Source organism: Cornus florida, unplaced genomic scaffold, assembly GCF_030987335.1.
Source record: "Cornus florida cultivar Cherokee Brave unplaced genomic scaffold, ASM3098733v1 CherokeeBrave_3.0.0_Hap2_Chr07, whole genome shotgun sequence".
Taxonomy (NCBI): Eukaryota; Viridiplantae; Streptophyta; class Magnoliopsida; order Cornales; family Cornaceae; genus Cornus; species Cornus florida.
This window is the reverse complement of record NW_026775577.1, coordinates 17799757-17821885: the sequence shown is the minus strand read 5'-3', so window position 1 is coordinate 17821885 and position 22129 is coordinate 17799757. Positions and strand designations below refer to the sequence as shown.

The 22129-nt window shown below is 33.9% G+C and overlaps 2 protein-coding genes across 2 annotated transcripts; one reads left to right on the top strand and one right to left on the bottom strand.

The window, feature by feature from the left end:
- The first annotated feature begins 5668 nt into the window (after window positions 1–5668).
- On the top strand, window positions 5669–11670 carry LOC132266638 (beta-galactosidase 3-like). Its single transcript, XM_059767567.1, has 19 exons — window positions 5669–5914; window positions 6032–6127; window positions 6243–6355; window positions 6480–6546; window positions 6707–6799; window positions 7095–7238; window positions 7657–7745; window positions 7847–7952; window positions 8044–8131; window positions 8266–8384; window positions 8464–8628; window positions 8734–8912; window positions 9298–9407; window positions 9498–9607; window positions 9891–10001; window positions 10084–10197; window positions 10296–10498; window positions 10616–10952; window positions 11061–11670. The coding sequence occupies exons 1-19, from the start codon at window positions 5744–5746 to the stop codon at window positions 11172–11174; spliced, it is 2529 nt and encodes an 842-aa protein (XP_059623550.1). The 5' UTR covers window positions 5669–5743; the 3' UTR covers window positions 11175–11670.
- Window positions 11671–11865: 195 nt separating this feature from the next.
- On the bottom strand, window positions 11866–14995 carry LOC132266639 (thioredoxin H1-like). The gene is made up of 3 exons (XM_059767568.1): window positions 14823–14995; window positions 12380–12502; window positions 11866–12236 (listed from the first exon to the last, which is right to left on the bottom strand). The coding sequence occupies exons 1-3, from the start codon at window positions 14904–14906 to the stop codon at window positions 12096–12098; spliced, it is 348 nt and encodes a 115-aa protein (XP_059623551.1). The 5' UTR covers window positions 14907–14995; the 3' UTR covers window positions 11866–12095.
- Between the last annotated feature and the right edge of the window lie 7134 nt (window positions 14996–22129).

Genomic DNA, 22129 nt, shown 5'->3' with positions numbered 1-22129 from the left:
ATTCAGGAAGGCACGTGCCCCATTGGCCCTTAACTCCCTCGGTCCCTGTATATATCGAAGTTATATAGCTTCCGCAGAAACTCTTCAATTACACAAAAGTGGATAAATCTAAGATAAAAGGAGTCCAGCAAATATATAAATTTCACGGTGTTGGGAATTATAAAATCTTTTTCAATAACGAATTTTCATTGGTTCCCGTTGTTTTTTGGGGTGGGTAAACCTTATTAATTTTAATGAGGTATTTTTACGTATTTGTAATTATTTTATTTGTGAAATGTCACTATTATAATAATGAAATTCATCATTAAAAGTGATAAAATATACTGATTTTATAAATTAAAAAAAAAAAGGAGAAATTATTACGGGAAAGGATTCGGATTCAACGTGTTAAGGCCTGCAAAGTAAAAATTCCAAAACGACTCTTAGGAATGTTTCCTTCATTAATGCTAAAGTTACAAATCTTTCAATGCTTCTAACTCGACAGGTTACAGTATATACCTAGGTTTAGGACACTTCACCCACAATGATGTACCCAACAATTCAGTTTAATATTTGTGATCAAAGTCAAATTCATAATAACAATGGCTCCTTTAGACCATGCACCACTTTTGTGCGCGCGCGCGCGTGTGAGAATTGGTGGCCTTGATTGGCTGTGGTGTTTCAACAGTAAACAAGAAGTTAGGTATCGGAGGACAGTCCGTTTGTCATGTGATATGTTTTAGCGTTATGTTTATGGTAAAATTAAAATAACCGTTTGGTTGTAGGAATGTTTTGGGTTAAAATTGAAATCATGTGTTGGTAACAAAATTTTGTTTTGTGAAATTCAAAAATTTGCTTTAATTCTTTCACTACAGTATTAAAAACATACAATACCACTAATTTGGGGTGATATAGATTTTGGCCAAAAAAAATATAATATATTGTGAACTATTTCAAATCAATATCAACCGTCCCAAACATGATATTGGTTCAAATTTAAATATCAATATCAGAAAAATAATAGCATGACACTTTCCAAACATGCCCTATAATTTCCTCAAGAGGGAATATAATTAAAAAGCAAAACAAGATGGAGTGATGAAAACTCCCTAAAATAGACACAAAATGTAACCAAATTGATAAGAAAAGGTAATTAAAAAAAAAAAAACCCTCTACTTTTATCCTATCATTTTATTTTAATTTCAATTATAACAGAAGAGATGACTCAGATGAGACTGAAATTACCTACCAAAAAAATAAATAAATAAAAAGAGATGAAATTAAAATTAAATTTGAATTAACTTCTAACAATAAACACGTGATATAGGTGTGCAAGACAAGTAGAACAATTAAATAGAGGTGAAAATATCCGAAATCTGCGGCTACTAGTGGGAGCAGCAGTAGCGAGATTTAGAACGGTAGGATGAAGGTGGGACCCACCACTGTCATAGGGTCTTCATTCTCTTCCGTCCTTCACGCCGTTGAATACTGAAGTAATAAACTATGTAACACCCCCCAAAACACCACTGCTTCATCATGCTATCTAATTCTTTATGCCCTTTTGGGAAACAAGTAGGCGTAATTATTTAGTAGTTGACAGATTTTATTTTTTCTTTTTTCTTTTCTTCTTTTCTTGGTTTATAAGCAATATTTATAGTTTGCTCAACTTTAATGTCTTCACTCAAGATGGAGGAATTGCATGTGCTTGCCGTACAGGTGTGAATTATGAGGTGTTTTAGGATCATCTTTTGGAATATTTAGATGACATAAATTGGACAAGCATAATTATCAAGGTTACAATGTTGGCTGCAATGGTACTTTTACATCTTTTATAAAATAAAAAGTTATCTGTTATAAAAAAAAAATGTACAAATATTACTTGGTTTTTTTCTTTTTCTTTTTTTAAAAAACTCTTACATTGTACATTTTGTTAATTTAAAAACTTAAATACCTAAAATACTCTTAAGACAAAATAAATAGAAAGGTAAAGTGCAATTACACCCCTGAGATTTGGCATATAGTCTATTTTTGGACAATGATACTTTCTTATCAAAAATTGGATCCAAATCGTCCCCTAAAAATTATAAAAAGTCAATATTACCCTTTAATTTTTTATTAATTTAAATTATAAAATATCAAAACTCTTAAATAACGCTTTTACCCTCATATACTCTTTACACACACACACACACACACACATATATGTGATATATAGGTTTGAGCTATGAAGCATGGACACGGATACGGAAACGGGTACGATACGACACGGATACGGCGACACGGCAAATTTCAAAAAAATAAGACACGGACACGACGGGGATACGCCTATAAAATTATATATATATATATATTCAAAATATAATTACTAGAATCTTGTACAGATAAATAAAACAACAACAAAGAACAGAATCAATTTCAATAATTTCATCTCTGTTATAAGAAAAATATGGATAAGACAAAACAGAAAATAAATGAAAAATAAAGTTGATCCAAATTCCAAACGAAGATGTGCAGAAGAGACATAACTATAATGAACTAAATATGTATATGAATAAATATATATACTTTCAGTCTTTCACAAAGTTTTGTTCATGTAACTTAAATATATATATATATATATATATATATATATATATCTTGCTCATGAAAAGAGATAATTGAAGAAGAGGAAAGACTGAGAGGAGTGAGAGAAAATAAATTTTATCTCACAGAAGTGTCAGACCGTGTGTCCGAGCCTCGGACACGCGTGTCCAATAAAAAATAATATTTGGACACTTTACAGAAGTGTCGGACACGTGTCCGAGCCTCGGACACGGGTGTCGGTGTCCGAAAAGTATCCGACACGGGTACGGGGCCCCTGGGAGGAGTGTCTGTGCTTCATAGGGTCTGAGTGATGATTGTCGTGGCCGACCAGATCTTTGGGGCTAGTCTGAGTGTTTGGTGGTTTGAGAGAAAAATTGAGTTTCTTAGATGGGTTATACCCGGTAACCCATTTAAACCTATTTGATCAAATGGTATTTAAGTCAATTGTATTTGTCAATTTTATATTAAAGGGTCAGGTGTATTTGTTAATTTTATCAAACTTGAGGAGGTGTCATTATTCAAAAATAAGTTAACTTGTATCTAAGTGTCCTTATGCCAAACTTAAAGGAGTGTTATTATACTTTACCCTAAAAAAAACCCTATTTCGAATTTAAGGGGGACCTTTTTCTCATAATGAACTGATTCGCAGTACTATATCTATATAAAGAAATAGGGGGATCTTCTAGAATATCATCAATTACTTAAGTAAGAACAAAATCAATGTCAAGGACTACAAGAAGCAAAGCCCAAACAAATATTAGGTGGCAATTTAATTTGGGAGACTATACTCGTACTTTACTTTTTTTCGATTGTATTATATTTATTTTTTATGTTTAAAAAAAATAATAAAAAGGTTTTTAAATTCATTAGTGCCCTATCCCTTAATTTATATGTCGTAACTACCTTTATACAACTTTTAACATATTTTTACCTTCTTACTTTATTTACTATTTTTTTCTTTTTATTTGTTTTTTCAGAGGTCCTCTTAAAGAAAATAATTTATTGCATACTAATAATTTAATTTTTGACAGTCAAAAGGAAATAAATTATTCTAAAATGACTTTATTTTTTTTTTTTTTTTTTTTTGTACTATTAAAAGAGATATTATTCAACAAAGTTAACTTTTTTCAGTTAAAAGAGGTAACTTCTTATTTTTGATAATTTTTTATGGATTCTGTCAGAAGAAATAATTTATTAGTTTTTTTTTTTTTTTTTTTTGTCTTATCAAAAAAGATAATTTATTCAATTTAGATAAAAATATATATATATAATCCTCTATTTTTCATACTTTTTTTCTTTTATTTTGGGGATATTGACAAAAAAATATAATTTCTTCAATAAATTTTTTTTTTCAGGAGTGTTTTTTTTTCATGTCAAAAGAGATAATTTTTTTAATGGTTACCTCTTATTTTTTTGGTCTGGTCAAAAGAGTCAATTTATTCAACATAAATTTTTATTTCTTGGTCCCGTAAAAAAAAAATATTAAATTAGTCGTTTTATTTTTTGTCTGGTCAAAAAAGACCTAAAATAATAAAGATTAGAGATAAGGAGAATAAATCTAAAAGGACAGTTTTGTCATTTAAAAAGTAATAATTATTTACTTGCAAAGTTAGAGTTAGAATTGTCATTTCATTTAAGATTGTAATACAAACGTTAAAAAGTGGAGTGCCAATATCATCTCTCAAAAATTTATACATGTTTTCAAATATTAAGAATTTATGCGCATATACTAAATAACATTTATTTATTTATTTATTTTCTGCACTTCTCCAATCAAAAAAAAAATAAAAATAAAAAATAAAAATTGGGACAAGTATGTTTGAGAAAGCGCAGATCCGCATGGAAATATGGTTGGGGCCATGTTTGGGAGAATTTCTGCTCACTTTCCCATGACAAAAGCAGAGAATGAAGTTTCCTGCATCTCCATTTTCTCTCCTTTGACTTGTTTCAATTATTTTATGCTGCTGAATGAGTGAATTCCCAAACCTAAAAGTTGTGAATTGGAAGGAAACCACATTCGCTCTATTTCATTTTCCGCGGAAAGGAGGAGGGAGGTTCCACACTTCCACCGTCACCAAGACACACGAGTGCTGATTGTTTGAAGGACATCACCAAATGCGTCAACTATATATTTCAAACTGAATTCATTTTACGTTTAATTATTCCTAACCTTTTTGTATCTAGTAAAATCAAATTTAACCAGTTGATTTACCAATTTTTTCCCTTTATTTCAATCTCCAATACGACTCTTAATTAGTGATAAATAGAAATGAATTTTTCATCTTTCAAAATTTTCAAATCAATAATCAACACATACATTACACATTAATGGATAATAATACTAATCTTATATTTTTATTATTTTTTTTCTTCAATTGAACACATTCAAAAAATAATCAGATTGGACGTTTTTAATAGATTTGTACACTGCAATTTTATATATATATATATATATATATATATATATATATAATAATGAGTCAATGACAAACACACACACATGCATATTGTTGACCGAATGGAGTGACAGCTAGGAATTCCAATGACAGAGAAGCCGATTGTGACCAATCTACCATAGACACAAAAAAACAAATCAATCCGTTAATGTTAGATTTAGACCCAATATATATATATTTTTCTTTTTTCTTTTTTCTTTTTTTTTTTTTTTCAATTTGTTTTGCTTTTTTCTCTCTCTTAAACCAGAGTTTGTTTAGTAGCAATATCCTCTTTAACTAGATTCCATAATTTACCCATATCTAAATTTATTCCCAATAAGGATAATTCTTTTAATTTAAAATTCAAATTCTCCAAATTCCGTTATTTCAAAGATAGTGAATGCGTACTTATCATTGAATTGCAACACACTCTCCAAGCATTAACCCTCTTTAATCTCACTTATAAACAGTGCAAACTCCATGCTATTTTTCACCCTCTCTTTTTGGTTTTTGAGCTCAGCCCTCAGAGTCACACAGTAATTAGTCTCTCTATTATATATATATATATATACGATAATATGATCATAAACTGTATATAACAAACATTATACATATATATCACACACACAATATAAGTAGTAAATCACTAGTCTCAACTCTGCTGACCCCTTTTTGCTGCATACCCACACTCCAACCATCTCTCTTTCTCATCTTTTGCCTTCCCTCCAAACAGAGACAGCGATTCAATGGAAACCAATTCATTGTCGAGATGTTCATTTGTCCTCTGCTTAATTTTGTGTCTGGGCTTTGAGCTGGTCCAGTGTAGTGTGACATACGATAAGAAGGCCATCGTCATCAATGGGCAACGAAGAATTCTCATCTCTGGATCCATACATTACCCCAGAAGCACCCCTGAAGTATTCAACATCATTCCCATTCTAATTTTCTTCTCTCTCTCAAATTTTCTCGAGAAAACACACACACACAGACATTTTTCACTCTCTCTTATCTAAATGAAATGAAATCTATTTTAGATGTGGGAAGATCTTATAAAGAAGGCCAAAGAAGGAGGACTAGATGTTGTTGAGACCTATGTGTTTTGGAATGTTCATGAACCTTCTCCTGGCAATGTACTATACTTTCTCCTAATCTCTCTCTCTGTTGTGCCCTGTTTTTACTCTGTTTTCTTTTGTTTATTTCCTCTTTAATCTTTGCACTTTTCTTCTATGTTCTGTTTGGTTTCAGTATAACTTTGAAGGAAGATATGACCTAGTTAGGTTCATAAACACAATTCAGAAAGCAGGGCTCTACGCTCAACTCCGCATTGGGCCTTATGTTTGCGCAGAGTGGAATTTTGGGTACTCACCATTTCTGTCATATCTCGAGATTATTTAGTTCATTTTTTCGTTTCACGAATTAATATTTTTTCATTTCAATTGTTGATCTATATATAATTGTTGTAATTTATTTATTTTCTTGCAGAGGATTTCCAGTTTGGCTCAAGTTTGTTCCTGGAATCAGCTTCAGGACAGACAATGAACCTTTCAAGGTCACAATTCCCATTTTTCCTGCTTTTATCAAATAGTAAATTCTAGAAAAATATAATTAATGGAACAGTAAATTAGCCCTGATTCGTATTTATGTACAATTTTATTTTTTATTTTTATTTTTTTGTCTGTAGTTTGTTAATATAGTCCATGGTTCTGCAGATGGCCATGAAAGGGTTCACCGAAAAAATTGTCAATTTGATGAAAAGTGAAAATCTGTTTGAGTCCCAGGGTGGCCCCATCATCCTCTCTCAGGTATGAATTTTGGGTCTATGATATTTTCCCAGACCCAAGTACTCGGGTTTGAGTCTTAAAGCAGTCACTTTGTGCAAAATAATATACAATGTTTTGTTAGAGAGCCGAGGGCAGCCACATTGTGAAAATTACACCCCATGTATGTTTTGTTATCAGCTAACATTTGGTATTGACCTTTAACTAACTCAACAATTACAATCAGAAAGAAAATTAAAAAAAAAAGTGAAGGAAAAGTCATTGGCAGACATACTGGAAGTGAATTCTACAGATTCCCAGATTGAGTTTGTTTGTGCAGATTGAGAATGAATACGGTCCGCGAGGTAAAATACTCGGAGATGCTGGCCATGAGTACATGACTTGGGCTGCAAATATGGCTGTGGGGTTAGGAACAGGGGTCCCCTGGGTGATGTGCAAAGAAGACGATGCCCCGGATCCTGTGGTGAGTAGTCCCTTTCTAACCATTAGTTTGTTTGATAGAACTTTTTGTGAGTTCTTTCTTGTTGTCCTCCTTTATTCTTGCTGCTCTTGAAATTCACTATCATTATGTGTGTGTGTGTGTGTGTGTGTGTGTGTGTGTGTCAATGTGTGTGAACCTAGCAAATTGTTTTGAACTTCAACTAGTTAAACTTTCCACCTACCAATTGCTTTCTTTGGTGAGGTGATAAAGAAACATATGCTTCGTTGCTTGGTTCAATTTTTTATGAAAACTCATTTATAAAAATGTACGTGAAGACAGGTCTATGAAATTTCTGTTTTCCGAGTTTTTGAGAACAGTTCTAACAAAATTGAACCAAGCATGCCCAAATCTCTTTAATCTGCTGCCCTGTTAAGATCCTTTTGCTTGTTATTGCTCTCAGATAAACACATGCAATGGATTCTACTGTGACACTTTCTCTCCCAATAGGCCTTACAAACCAAAAATTTGGTCAGAAGCTTGGAGTGGATGGTATGGTATTGTATTTGTTCTTCTCTCTTCGTCAAGAAAGGAAATAAAAAATAAAGAAAAAAAACACCTATTTAACTCTGATTTTAGAATAAATTGTGAAGGTTTACAGAGTTTGGCGGTCCAATTTACCAGAGGCCAGTTCAGGATTTGGCATTCTCAGTTGCTCAATTCATACAAGTGGGAGGATCATTTGTTAATTACTACATGGTTAGTTTTCTCCTACAATAATTCCAGAGTTTCACACAGTACTATGTTGAATTAGTTTAAGATGAGTTCCCATCTGCACTGCATGAAACAGTATCATGGAGGGACTAATTTCGGACGTTCAGCCGGAGGCCCTTTCATCACTACCAGCTATGACTATGATGCTCCACTTGATGAATATGGTGAGAACAAAAACTTATGCTATTTCTTTCCAAGTGTGTCCATCATTCAGTATATTTCTTGAGTAGATTCGTAAGAATGCTTAGTACACCAGAAATTGAATAGAACTAAATGTTTGTTTGCATTGACTTGATAGGTTTGATCAGGCAACCAAAATATGGTCATTTGAAAGAGCTTCATAGGGCTATCAAGCTATGTGAACATGCCCTAGTTTCAGCAGATCCAACTGTGATTTCTTTAGGGGGCTTACAACAGGTTTTGAACCCTCCTCAGCTTCTGGAAGTTGAAGTTGTGTACATTCTGTAACTTGTCACTGATATTCGGAATTTTTTAGGCGCATGTTTTTTCTCCAGAATCAGGAGCTTGTGCAGCTTTTCTCTCGAACTACGATACTAATTCTACTGCAAGAGTCATGTTTAATAACATGCACTATAACTTGCCTCCTTGGTCCATCAGCATCCTTCCTGATTGCAGAAATGTAGTTTTCAATACTGCAAAAGTACGTTGATCGTTACACACTACTCGATTTCATGTCTTTAATATATATACATGTACGAACTCAAACTCTGTGATATGAGATTTAATTATCTTACCATGGTTATAGGTTGGAGTTCAAACATCACAGATGGAAATGGTGCCTATCAATACTGAGATGTTCTCATGGGAGACTTTTAATGAAGACATTTCTTCTCTAGACGAAAGCTCGACTTTCACTTATCCTGGTCTCTTGGAGCAAATAAATGTCACTAGGGACCGTAGTGACTATCTTTGGTACACAACTAGGTGAAGCTCAACACCCTGGATTAATAGTGACCATCTTTCACTTAAATTTCTTCACTACTCTGATATTATTGTTGTTATTCTCGTATTGTTCCTACTAGGATTACTAGAACGTCGCAATTTATTTTATCGTTAGAGAAAATAAAAGAAGTGTATATGGACAGATAGCTATTCTAAGTTATAAGAAGAAAATGTATCAGAAGGATCTAATATAGCAGGATTTGGATACTTTACCTAATTCAGACTTTTGTTTAGGAAATAAAATTGGACCTAAATGTATGATTTTGAATGTGATGCATGTGTAAGACTATCGATGCAACAAAAGTAACTAACAGTTTCATTCTATGACGGTTAATGAAAATGTAAAGGTTCGTGTTCCTGTTTACAGTGTTGATATAGGTTCAACTGAATCCTTCTTCCATGGTGGTGAACTCCCTACTCTAGATGTGCAATCAAGAGGCCATGCTCTGCACGTGTTCATAAATGGACAGCTTTCAGGTATATTGTCCAGTTTCTACTTTGAAATTTTCTGACTAGTCATGCTGCCATTCTAGCTGAATTGCCATGAAATGCTAATCTGTGTTACAGGTTCTGCATCTGGGACAAGAAAAACTAGGAGATTCACATTTTCAGAAAAGGTGAACTTGCAGCCTGGTCCTAACCGAATTGCACTGCTCAGTGTTGCTGTTGGATTGCCAGTTAGTTCCCTCTAGCTCCTACTTTTACCATTTTTTTTTTTCATTGCTTCCCTATACTAGTTATCTCTGGTAATACAATGTTGGCCAGAGTCTCCGAGTAAAGTACAGCTTCAGCCAAATATACCCTAGAAACGAAGGGTTTATTATCGGCCTCCACCACTGATCTAATATTTTGAATAAGCTACAAATGTATAGTTTAGTCAATAGCACTATAAACACATCTTACATCTTTAGTAGTTAGATTGCTTATTTTCTGACCTAGTATTTCTGTTTGTCGTTGAAGAATATTGGGGGACAGTTCGAGACATGGGAGACAGGAGTTTTAGGTCCAGTTGCATTGCATGGACTTGACCAAGGAAAATGGGACTTGTCACGTCAAAAATGGACTTACCAGGTTGAGAATTCTCACCTGTCTCTCTCTCTCTCTCTGAATGATTTTCAAAGAAGTTTTCCCTCATTGGTGCCTCTTCAAACAGGTTGGGTTGAAAGGCGAGGTCATGGATCTCGTCTCTACAAATGCTGTTTCCTCCGTTGACTGGATGCAAGGTTCGTTGATTGCACAAAAACAGCAGCCCTTAACCTGGCATAAGGTAAAGTAAATAAATAATATTTGGAAAATGCAATCTAAGCACATAGTGAAAATGATACATTATCATTACGAATGTAAATTTGTCTTGAAACTCTGCAGGCTTATTTCAATGCACCTGAAGGCGACGAGCCATTGGCTTTGGACATGGGGAGTATGGGGAAAGGTCAAGTATGGATCAATGGACAGAGTATTGGAAGATATTGGCTTGCATATGCTAGTGGTAGTTGCAATGGATGCAGTTATTCTGGGAGATTTCGGCCTCCAAAGTGTCAAGTTGGCTGTGGTCAACCAACCCAGCGATGGTAAACCCTCCTCGGATGGAAATCCATCTTGCACCAACCCTAGAATTTTAGACTGAAAATGCATAATGACATTGAGGTTGGTCTAGAGACTACTTACTAACAATATGAACTTTTCAGGTACCATGTGCCACGTTCCTGGTTAAAGTCGAGCCAAAATCTATTGGTACTTTTCGAAGAGCTTGGAGGGGATCCCACAAGAATTTCTCTGGTAAAAAGATCAGTGACCGGTGTTTGTGCCGATGTCACTGAGTATCACTCAACCATTAAGAATTGGCACACTGAAAGCCATGAAAAACCAATGGAGTTTCACAAAGCCAAAGCTCACCTGCAGTGTGGTCCAGGCCAGTCCATCTCTTCCATCAAATTTGCAAGTTATGGAACTCCTTTGGGGACTTGTGGGAGTTTCCAGCAAGGACCATGCCATTCTCCTGCATCATATGCCATATTAGAGAAGGTACTAATCGTGCTCATCGATGTTTTAACAACTTCACCAAAGTACTAGACAATTTTTACCTTTTAATTGTGTTCTATTTACCTTTTCGATTTTTGTTGTTTTTCACAGAACTGCATTGGGCAGCAGAGATGCTCCGTGACCATATCAAACAGTAACTTCAGGCAAGACCCATGTCCGAATGTGTTAAAGCGGTTATCAGTTGAAGCCATTTGTTCCCCCTAGGGCTTCCACAACCATTCAACCAAATTCAGAGATTGATTAGGTGAAGAGTGACACAAGTGCTCAAAAATTAGACCATCTGACTTAACATACCTGCAAAAAAAAAAAAAAAAAGGCAAGGAAAGGAGAATAAAGGGAAAATTACTGGGAGGTTTATAGGATTAATGAATTCAATTGTAATTCTGGGCAGAAGATTATTCCAAGGCCGTGTTTTACAGGAGATGGGTAGTTTCTAATTTAACTGGTAGTTTGTAAATTCTGTAAGTTCTGAATTGAAGGCTCTCCATTTGGATTTCAAGCCCCTGTCCCGGCCTTTTAATCGCGAATGAAGGTTAGGGAAGATGCATGACTTGATTGATTGATTGATTGATTGTAAAATTTAAGGGAAATCAAATCCTTACTAGGTTCATGTTAGGAGTGGATCCTAGTATGCCCATCTCTTTCTTCCTCTAATGTTGCATTTCTTTGTGATAAATAAAAGGAGCTTATGTCTTAAGAATTGGAATTCCTGCTCAGGCTACAATTTTTCAGGAAGAGAAGTGTAAAAAGAACTTCACATTACTAAGATTTCTGATATATTATTACAGCTTCCTCTTCACCAAGCACACTGCACAAGATCATAGGGCAACCGGAAACGTAGTTCCATGAAATTCTAATGTTTCTAAACACTACCATTCACTTTTTCTCTCAGAGATGCAACAGCAAAACAGGCAATTCTATATATTTGATCACATAAAGGATTTACTTTTACTGAGAAACAAAGCAACATAAACCACTGAAACCTGGTTTAGAAGTACTTGTGCATCTTATAGAACAAGAAACTCACAAGATCAAGCACGAGTCTGTAATGTACATAAACCATAGATCCAGTTTAAAGCATAAAAGAAGGTCCATAGCCTCCATAAAAGCAAACTAGAAATAAATTTATTCGGCCGTATTCATGTGCTTGGAAATAGTCTGCTGCAGCTCATCTTTCTTAGCTCCCACAACTTTGTCCACAATCTTCCCTTCTTTCAGGAACATGAAAGTTGGCATTGCCTCCACAGCCCAGTCAGTAGCAACAGACTGCAACAAGAAAAACAACCATGAATATTTTACACGGAATTTCACCATGGATTTCCCAACACTAATGCAAGAACATTTGACGAGAGAATTAGGGATGAAAGGAATGCATTTTTTTTGTGATTTTCTTATTATTGTTTTTTTACCTTCAGTTCATCCACATCCACCTTAACAAACATAACGGTAGGTAGTTTCTTGGCCAAGTCTCCCAGGAATGGTGCAATGAAACGGCAAGGCCCGCACCATGAAGCAGTGAAATCAACCACCATCTGCATTAATAACAGGGATTAGTACATGCCAAGGACATAACAAAACATGAAATCGCTAACCATCTACAACCATAAGAGTTTTGCATGACAAAGCCAATACACTAGCTTTCTCCTCAATCCACAATGCATTAATGTATGCTCGTAATATACAAAACACAGTTGTTTAGCTAATTTAGTTTCGATATTAGATATTAATTCCTTACCTTCATGTTTGATGCTTCTAACCTTCATTAGCACCAAGGAAGTGGTAAAAAAATTAAAGAAATTCCAAAGGTCAATTGAAATAAACAATAAAATTTAGTTCTCCAATATCAGTACAATGTACTTATACAACTTCTAAGGTCATGTCCATTATAGCTGACAAATGTAGCAGTCAATATATCAAATTTCACAACACTAAAGAAAACTACGACAATTTGTAGAATGAGCAAATTGAGCTAAAGGTACCCTAATTGACTTCGTAAAGAAAAGAATGTTTTTGAAGGAGTAACAGATCTACCATTTTTTTACTCTATTTGCCCTCACATCCCAACAACCTAATCCCCTCCAATGATATTTCAAAAGGGTTGGTATCAAAATTATCTTTGTAAAAGATGGGTGGAACTGCTTCTCTACCATATGAATTATTTCACATTATAAGTTCGTGAACAAACACAAGTGTGTGCATGTACCACGAGTCAAGCTCGTAATAACTTCGAGTTAAATAAATCATTAAGTCAAAGTTTATACGACCTAATACCATGCTCAATTCATAAAGAAAGAAAGAAAATAATTTGCTGATGGGGCTCATAGTGATAAATCACAACAAACAGTTATGGCTTGTTTCATTCAGAATTGAGAAAAAAAATTTGTTTTCTGGAAACAGAAAATCCGAAACTAGTAGAAAATTGTCTGATTGGCAATTTTGTTTACTCAATTAAAAAAGACATATTTTCAAATAACAATATTTTATAGTTCTTTGAAAACAGTTTTCTGTTTTATTAAGTTCTAAAGAATTGTTTTCGATGAACTAAAACATGCCCTTAGTTTTATAGTGAATTTTCTAGGTAGTTATGATAGACATATCTGATTAAATCTATCTTTCATTGGAAGGAGGGTTACCTTACCCTACATAGCACATGTTCCTTAAAATCCAAACTCGAATAAAATAAAATATTATGGTAAATCGCTATATCTCACTAGGAAAGCAAAGGTTTGTACTATACTACCCTGGTAACCCCACTATATTAGAAGACATTAAATACAAAATTCAGAAAAGTCATCGAAATTAAAAGGAACATTACACCATCGTTTGCAGTTGATGTTGTATTCTTTTTTATGCCAAGTTTGAATTTCGGGAAGTGAAGGGTCGGGACCATACCCTCGCAACATTTCAGAAGGATTGGCATGTTCAACACTTATTATTCGGTGTGGTGTTGTTAAAATAAGAGAATTATAAAATGTGTCAGGAATACTGATGACATGGCATCACCTACTAATTAAACACTACACTAGCACTAGTAATAGGACTCACTAAAATAGATGTATTGTTACTACACCGGCGCTAGTGATAGGACTCACTAAAATAGATGTATTGTTACTTATGTGACAAAATATAATTAATTGATGACATAATCGTCGAGCACAAAGAAGATTTTCTCTAGAGGTTATATCACCCGGACGACTAATGATGTGTCAGTCCTTTTGCCCTAGTTTTAGCAATTAGAACTGTCAATTTTATTTTTAATTTTTTTGTTTTCGTTCCGGAAGTTCGAGCAAATGCACGCACCAAAGCTTTGATCAAATGCACACCCCTACATTATTATCTCAACTTTCAGATTACAACTTTGCATAAAAACAACCCAATTAATCAAAGTTCCATGATATTGCCATTCAAAATTTGAACTCCAAATACCAAAACAAAACATTTTCATTTCAACAAAGAAAATTTGAGGTAAATCAAAAACAAATTGAAAGCAAATCCAATGTCCAATGATCAATGTGGAGTCCATTAAAGCATATAAAATTGAAACAGAAATCTAATCAATAAACCAGAACAACCATCACATCTCAATTCCAAAAAAAAATAAAAAAAACCATCACATCTCAATTCTCAAGTGACACATCAACCAAACCAAATCAAATCAAATCAAATCAAATCCGATAAAAGTCATAAACTCATACCCAGTATGCAAATCCAGACCAACTACAAAACCCATGATTTAAAACACCAAAAAATTACCAAATCCACATTATTCAAAAATAATATAAAGTTATTATAAAAAAATAAATAAATAAAAAGAGGAGGTACCATAAAAAAAAAATAAGAAAAAAAAAGTACCAATTTCTTCGTCTCATTGGCCTTCTGGAGTTGTTCATCCCATGCAGCAACAGTGTGGCAACTGATCACTTGTCCTTCAGCCATTTTTGCACTCTCTGTGTTTTTTTCTCTCTCTCCAAACGATCACACAAGTTATTGCTCTCTCTCTCCCTCTGTCTCTGTCTCTGTCTCTCTATATAGATATATAACTCCTTTAAATATCCAACAGGGAAAGGATCCAAGAGAAGTAGGACCTCAATTGTGATTTAATAACGAGATTGCCATGCCCAGAAAGGACGTACGGAGATTCTAATTGTGACGTGGATGACGCAAAACCAGCTATTACTTTCCTTTTTTATATTTTATTTTTAAATTTATTTTTTAAAAAAAATTCAATTTGCTAGTAATTATAACCCAACATCTTTAAATTAGTTAATGTAACAATTTTAAATCACCTAACATTTTCTATGTGATGTTGTAGCAACATCATGTAGTGCCTATTTGAGGTTACTGTAACAGTGAAAAGTGTACTTTTATGAGCAGAATTGTTATAAAATTATTATTAATATTTGGTGATTCATTGTATAAAGTATTTTTTAATTTGTTTAGTAATAATATTATTTAAAGTAATTTTATTACTATTTTACAATCATATCTTTTAATAGAGTTTACTGTACTTGATGATAGCATTACTTTATAAGGAAGAATGTAATATTGATGTACCTTAGTAATATTACTCATAAAGTCTCATCATTTTTTATAAAAGAAAGGATAATGACCTAGGCAATATTACTCTTACCCCTTTTCATAAAAGAGAGAATGAAACGGTCTTTATAAATATAAAGCCAAAAATAATTACTTAAAATATGAAGTATAACCTCTATCCAAATAATTAGAGGTGGGGGTGTAGAAAACACTTTTAAATAGTAAGCTAACTATTACACCTTTTGTATGCAAAAAAAAAAAAATATCTATAACAACCCTTACTTTAGTCAAAAATAATATTCGTTTTTTATTTTCTCGGATCAAAGGATTTTTAGGGGATCACCCATCTTGATACTACTTTGGCTTCCCCAAATGAAAGACTTCTAGGGGATTACCCCAAATTAAGCACGCTTAACTCCGAAATTCTGGTAGATTTATGGCCATCACAGCTTTAAAACACTTTATGTCATAAAAAGGTATTGAATCTACATATAGCACTTGCCCTATCCACACCCAAACGATGTGGGATTATGCACATGTAGCTCGTCCAGTGTGATAGCTTACTGGTACCAGCCACCTGCATACGCTCACACACACTCACCCACAAGGTCGTCATAATCACCCCCTTTTCAGGCCCAACGTCCACGTTGACCACACTTCTGGTTAGGTCAAGCTCTGATATCATTTGTAATGACCCTCGCCCTAACCAAACACAATATTGTCAACTTTTGGCTTTCCCGGACCAGAGACTTTCAGGGGGTCACCCATACAACACCTCACCCTTAAAGTTTCAATTTGATGCAAATAGATCTCTCTTGATACATTTAAATTATAGTTTGACTAAATTGCCTTTATATACACATTTTACATATTATTTAAAAATGCATCATTTTATGAAATGATAGGGGTATTTTTTGCACTTTATAAACTATTGTTGTTTTGAATCTTTTGATCTTAACGATTAGATTTAATTGAGAATGTAATTTTATCACAATTTGAATAGTATGATGATTGTAGGTGATTGAACACCTTTTTTTTTTCACAATAAAGATTGAATACTCATTTGTTGCTATATATATATATATATTTGTGAAAATTTATTTCAAATTATAAAGTTTAAAAAATTAAATGTATATTGTTTATATATAATGAATAAGTATCTTTAATTCAATTTTTTAATTAAATATATAATGGAAACTAATAACTATGTTAAATTTAATTGATTTTTTTATAATTATAAAAGGAACTAAAGTTTTCATTCCATATAATACATTGTATATTAATATGACAACTGTGACTACAAAAAAAAAAAATTTCTTTTAAAAGAGATAATATACTGTTAGCGGAAATATATAGAGATATTTTTTTTATTTTATGAAAAGGTGAGAGAAAATCCTTAAGGCTTCGTTTGGATACACAGGAGAGAAAAGAAAAGAAATGATTATAAAAGAAAAGAAAAGAAAAGATAGATATAATAATATTCATGTTTGGATGGTAGGAGAGAAAAGAAAGGAACGAGTAATATTCTTATTTGGATAGATAGAAAAGAAAATAAATGAATGAATAATTTACCATTTTACCCTTTCTCCAACTAAACTTGCCCCTTCTCTCAAGGTTGCTTTGGTAATTTACTCAATTTCTCTCCAAATCCCTCCAAATCTTATCAATTTTGGAGGGATTCCAAATAAGGGATTTGGAATGATTGTTATCCCTCCAAATCTCTCCAAATCCTTTCTTTTCTCTCATATTCCTCCCATCCAAACACACTCATCACTATCATTCCCTTTCTTTTCTCTCAAAATCCCTCAATCCAAACGAAGCCCAAGAGTGGGTTAAATATAGTTAATGTACACATAACACCCCTATACTATAAGATTATTAGCATACACACCCCTTTAGGCATTTTTTAAAAAGTAAAAAGGTTAAACGGATATTACATCATTACTTTATATCAGATTTCTGTTTAAGGAGTGTTTTTGCACAATTTTAAAAGAATAAATGTAATACCTGTAATACCCCTAGTTTTCAAAAGGACAAAATGGGAATTTAATTTTGCATTTTGGTTTTTATTTTATTTTTATTTGATTATATGACTTAGTTGTTTGAATTGATTATTTTATTTGGGGAATTTTATTTTATGTGTATTTGCTTAGTTGCTTAATTATTAGTTGTGTGTATTTAATTTAAATTGCTTAAATTACTATTTATGTGTATTTAATTTAATTGTTGAATTGTTTATGTGTGATTTAATTTAATTATTTTATTAGTATGATTTAATTAACGTGTATTTTTGGATAGTTTATATAATTTATTTGTCAATTGTTTATTTAATTTTTGTTTGCTTTATTTACAGTTATGCTTGGGTGACTCATTTGGTTTATATTTTAAATGGTCGTGGATATAGATTAGGGTTAGGGTTTTTTTTTATGGATAGTATTTAGCCGACTTGTAAATTAGTCGAAATTAAAAGTAGGTTAAATATAGAATGAAGGCCTATATATATTGAACAAAATAAGTCTGCTAGGGTTAGAAAACCGTATGCACGTATTAGTTTTGAGAAGGCAAAACAGAGGAAAAAGGGGCAGTGACCAAAGAAGGAAGGGAATGTGTTAAGTTTGCCGGAATTTGCAGACGAAGGTTGAAGGTTTCAAACTGAAACCTAGAGGCAAGTTTCAGTCTATCTCTTTCCTGTAAACTTGTGTTCTGTGCATTCTTTTTAGTCTCCAGGGACTAATTCAAATTTTAAAATTAATGGTTGACGCATAACGTATCAGAATCTGTTTATGGTTTAAAACACTGAAATTGGTTCTTGCATAAAACTATGTTGATTAGGGTTTTAAACTTCTATAAATTAATTCGTAAGGAATCCAAGGAGTTTCTAGGATGGTTTAGACTATAATTGAGCACTGGAAACTTAAAAAAGGAAATTTGATACCAGATTATCAGACTGTAAATTTTGTTGTGTCTAAAAAAACTGAAACCTGTTTCTTGCATAAACTATGTTGTGTTTGGTTTCGATTTTTGTCAATTGGTTTACACTTGAATATGAGGGGTTCCTAAGGCTGTTTAGACTCTGATTGAATCATGAAACTTTTTTAAAAAATTCAGAACTGAAGGTTAGAGTTCACCAGTAGCAGAGAGGAAGATCAGAGGAGGAGGGAGGAGGCTCCCAGGGAGAGAGCCGGCTCCTTAATAAAAGGAGCCGGCTCCCATGGAGAGAGAGCCGGCTCTCCATGTAGGGGAGCCGGCTCTAGGTGCTTTAGAGACGGCTCCCATGATGGGGGAGCCGCCTCTCTTGAAGGAAAACACCTACTGGTGTTTTTGAGTGACTTTCTGACTTAAGGGGGCCAAAGGAAATTTCTGGAAAATGAAGGGGAGTTCTAAATAATTAGAATTAACCTATAAGCCTCTAAAAATAATTAATATATAATAGTGTAATAATCTTTGGAGGATTCATGAAACATAAACTTTGTATTGGCATGCTGTGGAAGAGAGTTTAATTTGCTAGTTTATGTTAGCGAACTTAAACGGACTGCTAAGGAATTATGTGAGGAATGGTGTATCAATTATATATACAACTTAATGAAGGCTGGAAATGTTGGTCTAGGATCTGGTTATAGATAGCTTGAGCTTTAAATCCTAAGTCACATGCTGTCAAAAGTTGAGGAGGTGTTACGTGCCGGTTGTGCTTTACCATTTAAATTGGAGTAATATGAAACACCATTAGGGTTTTATTTACGGTGCGGATTGGACTTCTGCGTGTCATAAGATCATGCACAGGTTTATAGATGGAGGATTAAATAGACGTCATATGATGTAGTTACTAATTTACACGCCGTTAAGGATTAAGGAGAAGTTAGTTACTAACCTTTGTTATAGTAATGAACTAGTATGGAAAAGGATGGTTTGGGAATGCTAGCATAATGTGCTCCGGTTTTACTTCTGACAATCATTATACCGTGCTATAGATGTTAATTGATGAACTATTTCAATTGCTGTTTATTAACTGTATGGATATGAATAATATAAATTGTTTATCAGTACTTTAACAGTTTATTTGGAGGATTTATGATTCTAATCATATACTGGTTGCATGATAGGATCTTAAAAATATCGGATTTCTATTATGCTGGTTTCTGGATATATTTGATGTTCTAATGAATGTGCATCGTTTACGGATCATTTGCATTATATGTACCGGTATAGGACGGTGACATATCAGGGATGGATTAGATCAAAAAGCTAAGTCCTACCCCTTCATACATACGGAATGGATTAACTAAAATAGTTAAATCCTACATGGATGCATGTCCTGTCAACTAAAACAGTTGAACGACATAACGGATGTTTGTTTTATCTTTCTGCATTAGGAAAGAATTTATATATATATTTATGGTACCGTGATACGAGCTTGAGTCTCCTGATCACGGTTAGGGTGCGTATATCGCAAAGGTTGAGTAGCTGGATATAGCTAATGTTCCCTGGTAGGTCTAGGTACTTGGCCGCTGGAAAGCGTGTTTTATATGTCACCTTCTACCCAGGCTGAACTATGTTATAGGCTAGTGAGCATCCTATACTATGTATTTATATATCTATGGATTATTATAGATATTGCCGAGCTATCTAGGATGTATCTGCGTATCGGGTTTATGTACGGATTGTAGTAGGATGGAACTTGCATGTGGGCCTGACACACCTTTATTTTTCAGGTGTTCGTGAGTACCAGGCTTAGGGTTTGATCGTGGTGATGCAGATACAGTCACTCACTCTTCCGACTACATAGGATTTTCTTTCTTATTTTGGTTTTGGATTTTAATTCTATAAATGTTTTACCAGTTGGAATTATTAGGGGTCCACTAGATGGATTCTCGAGTTGTACAGATTTGAAGGATTTAAATGTTATTAATTTATTATTTTAAATTGAGGATTTTTATTTTAGAATTCTTTCAGCGTTTTGATATTTTATTCTTAATTCAAATTTTATTCCTGCTTGTTTACATATTAATTGTCTGATATCCCTCGGATCTGTGCTCGGACTTGATCACCCGTGGCTCTAGAATCGAGGGGTATCACAGTTGGTATCAGAGCACTCCAGGTTCTAGTGTCCTTAGGAGTGTCTTTTGTTAGAAGTCTTCCACGTTGCGTCTCTTAAAAACTTAGAGCCATATTAGGATTCGTTGTACTTTTTTACGATTCATTAGAAGGAGCTCCTGATGTCAATTATATTCCATAATTATGGAATGGTTGACACTAGAAGGAGGATGGGGTCTGCGGCGACAGCAAATCAGACCGAAGGAGTAGAGGAATATGTTATCGAGTTCTCTATCAGAAGCAGAACTTGGGATTTAAGGTTTAGTTCCGGTTGGCACTACTTTTAGAAGTATAAGCCAATGAGGGATATAGGAGTGTGTTTTAGGTCCCCGTATAAAGGAACTAACACAATTTTAGTTGTTCTGATAAAGGAGACAACCGAGGAATAGGAGTCCAAATAGGATTCTAGTGGAGGAGATTTCAACATACCCAAGAAAGAGGGTATTAAATGTTGAAAATCAAGGATCACGTGAAAGTGATCTTGTTCGCTAATAGTATAGTGAACGATACTCATAGAGTTGAGGTGGATAGTTAACCTTGTGTATTACCTTTAAATGAGGTAGATAAAGGGAACTCTTCAGGGGTTTGGGAATCGGATGAAGTTCTTCTCAGAACGAAGCAAAGATTATATAGCACGTTCCGGGGAGTATGGGGATTAGGTTTTGACGATCTAAGTTGCTTTATACAGCCACATTAGATGGTTTGTATCCTGTGTATAAGGAGGATGAAGGTTAAGCCTTTGGCATTTGCTGAGGCAAATGGAGTTGGTTTTGAGCTATGTTTCAAGGTTGGGTGATTACCTCCGAAACTGTAGAAAGGAGATTGTGAACTAATCGGGTAAAGTTGATTTCTAAAAGAGATTTTCTTTGCTAGGAGGAACGATGTTTTACGTAGGAGTTTATTGTGTTTTATTGTGTGTGCTTTATGTGTTTCTTTTTCGTCAAGTATCAGTTAATTACCATTTTGGAGGAATAACGTTAATTACGCTAGGATTGTAGGCATGTGATCATAAGATTTGGTTAGTATATCTAACTTTAGTCAATCAAATGAACCTAGACATGCGTGGTTGTAGTAGGTGTTCAGGATGGGATAAGAAAAACCAGCAGTTTTGAGTCAAATGATATAGATTCATTGGATAAGCTGTAACGTCATGCTGGTTTATCGAAGGAACTAGCTTGGCTGAATATCTTCTAGGAATATTTTAAACAGGTGTTCCTAAGTCAGTAAGAGGATTTTGGTACTGGTTTAAGTACTTGTTGGAATGACACCGGCTGAGGTTAGTAGACGAATTTACTAGTCATCAGTCAATTCTTAATCAAGAATTTTATTCTCATCAGGGGGTGTCATTAGGAGGAGGTGCTGGCGATGCATATCAAGGAGGAGGCAGAGTCACTCATTTGCACAAACAATATGGAAATTTTTTTAGGTTACCATTCGCAACAAGTAGTTGTTGCTCGAAATGTTTTGACTATTTGGAGGATGAAAAGATTTCCATATGCGGTTGCAGTTAAACGGGATGTCTAATAGACACT

What these genes read in the sequence shown, in the direction of transcription:
- LOC132266639 (XM_059767568.1), bottom strand. Translation starts at nt 14,906, where the DNA reads ATGGCTGAAGGACAAGTGATCAGTTGCCACACTGTTGCTGCATGGGAT. An exon ending in CCAATGAGACGAAGAAATTG is followed by an intron (nt 12,503 to 14,822) that starts GTACTTTTTTTT and finishes TTATTAATGCAG; the next exon opens with ATGGTGGTTGATTTCACTGC. An exon ending in TGGATGTGGATGAACTGAAG is followed by an intron (nt 12,237 to 12,379) that starts GTAAAAAAACAA and finishes TTCTTGTTGCAG; the next exon opens with TCTGTTGCTACTGACTGGGC.
- LOC132266638 (XM_059767567.1), top strand. Translation starts at nt 5,744, where the DNA reads ATGGAAACCAATTCATTGTCGAGATGTTCATTTGTCCTCTGCTTAATT. An exon ending in ACGATGCCCCGGATCCTGTG is followed by an intron (nt 7,239 to 7,656) that starts GTGAGTAGTCCC and finishes TATTGCTCTCAG; the next exon opens with ATAAACACATGCAATGGATT. An exon ending in TGCTCCACTTGATGAATATG is followed by an intron (nt 8,132 to 8,265) that starts GTGAGAACAAAA and finishes TTGACTTGATAG; the next exon opens with GTTTGATCAGGCAACCAAAA.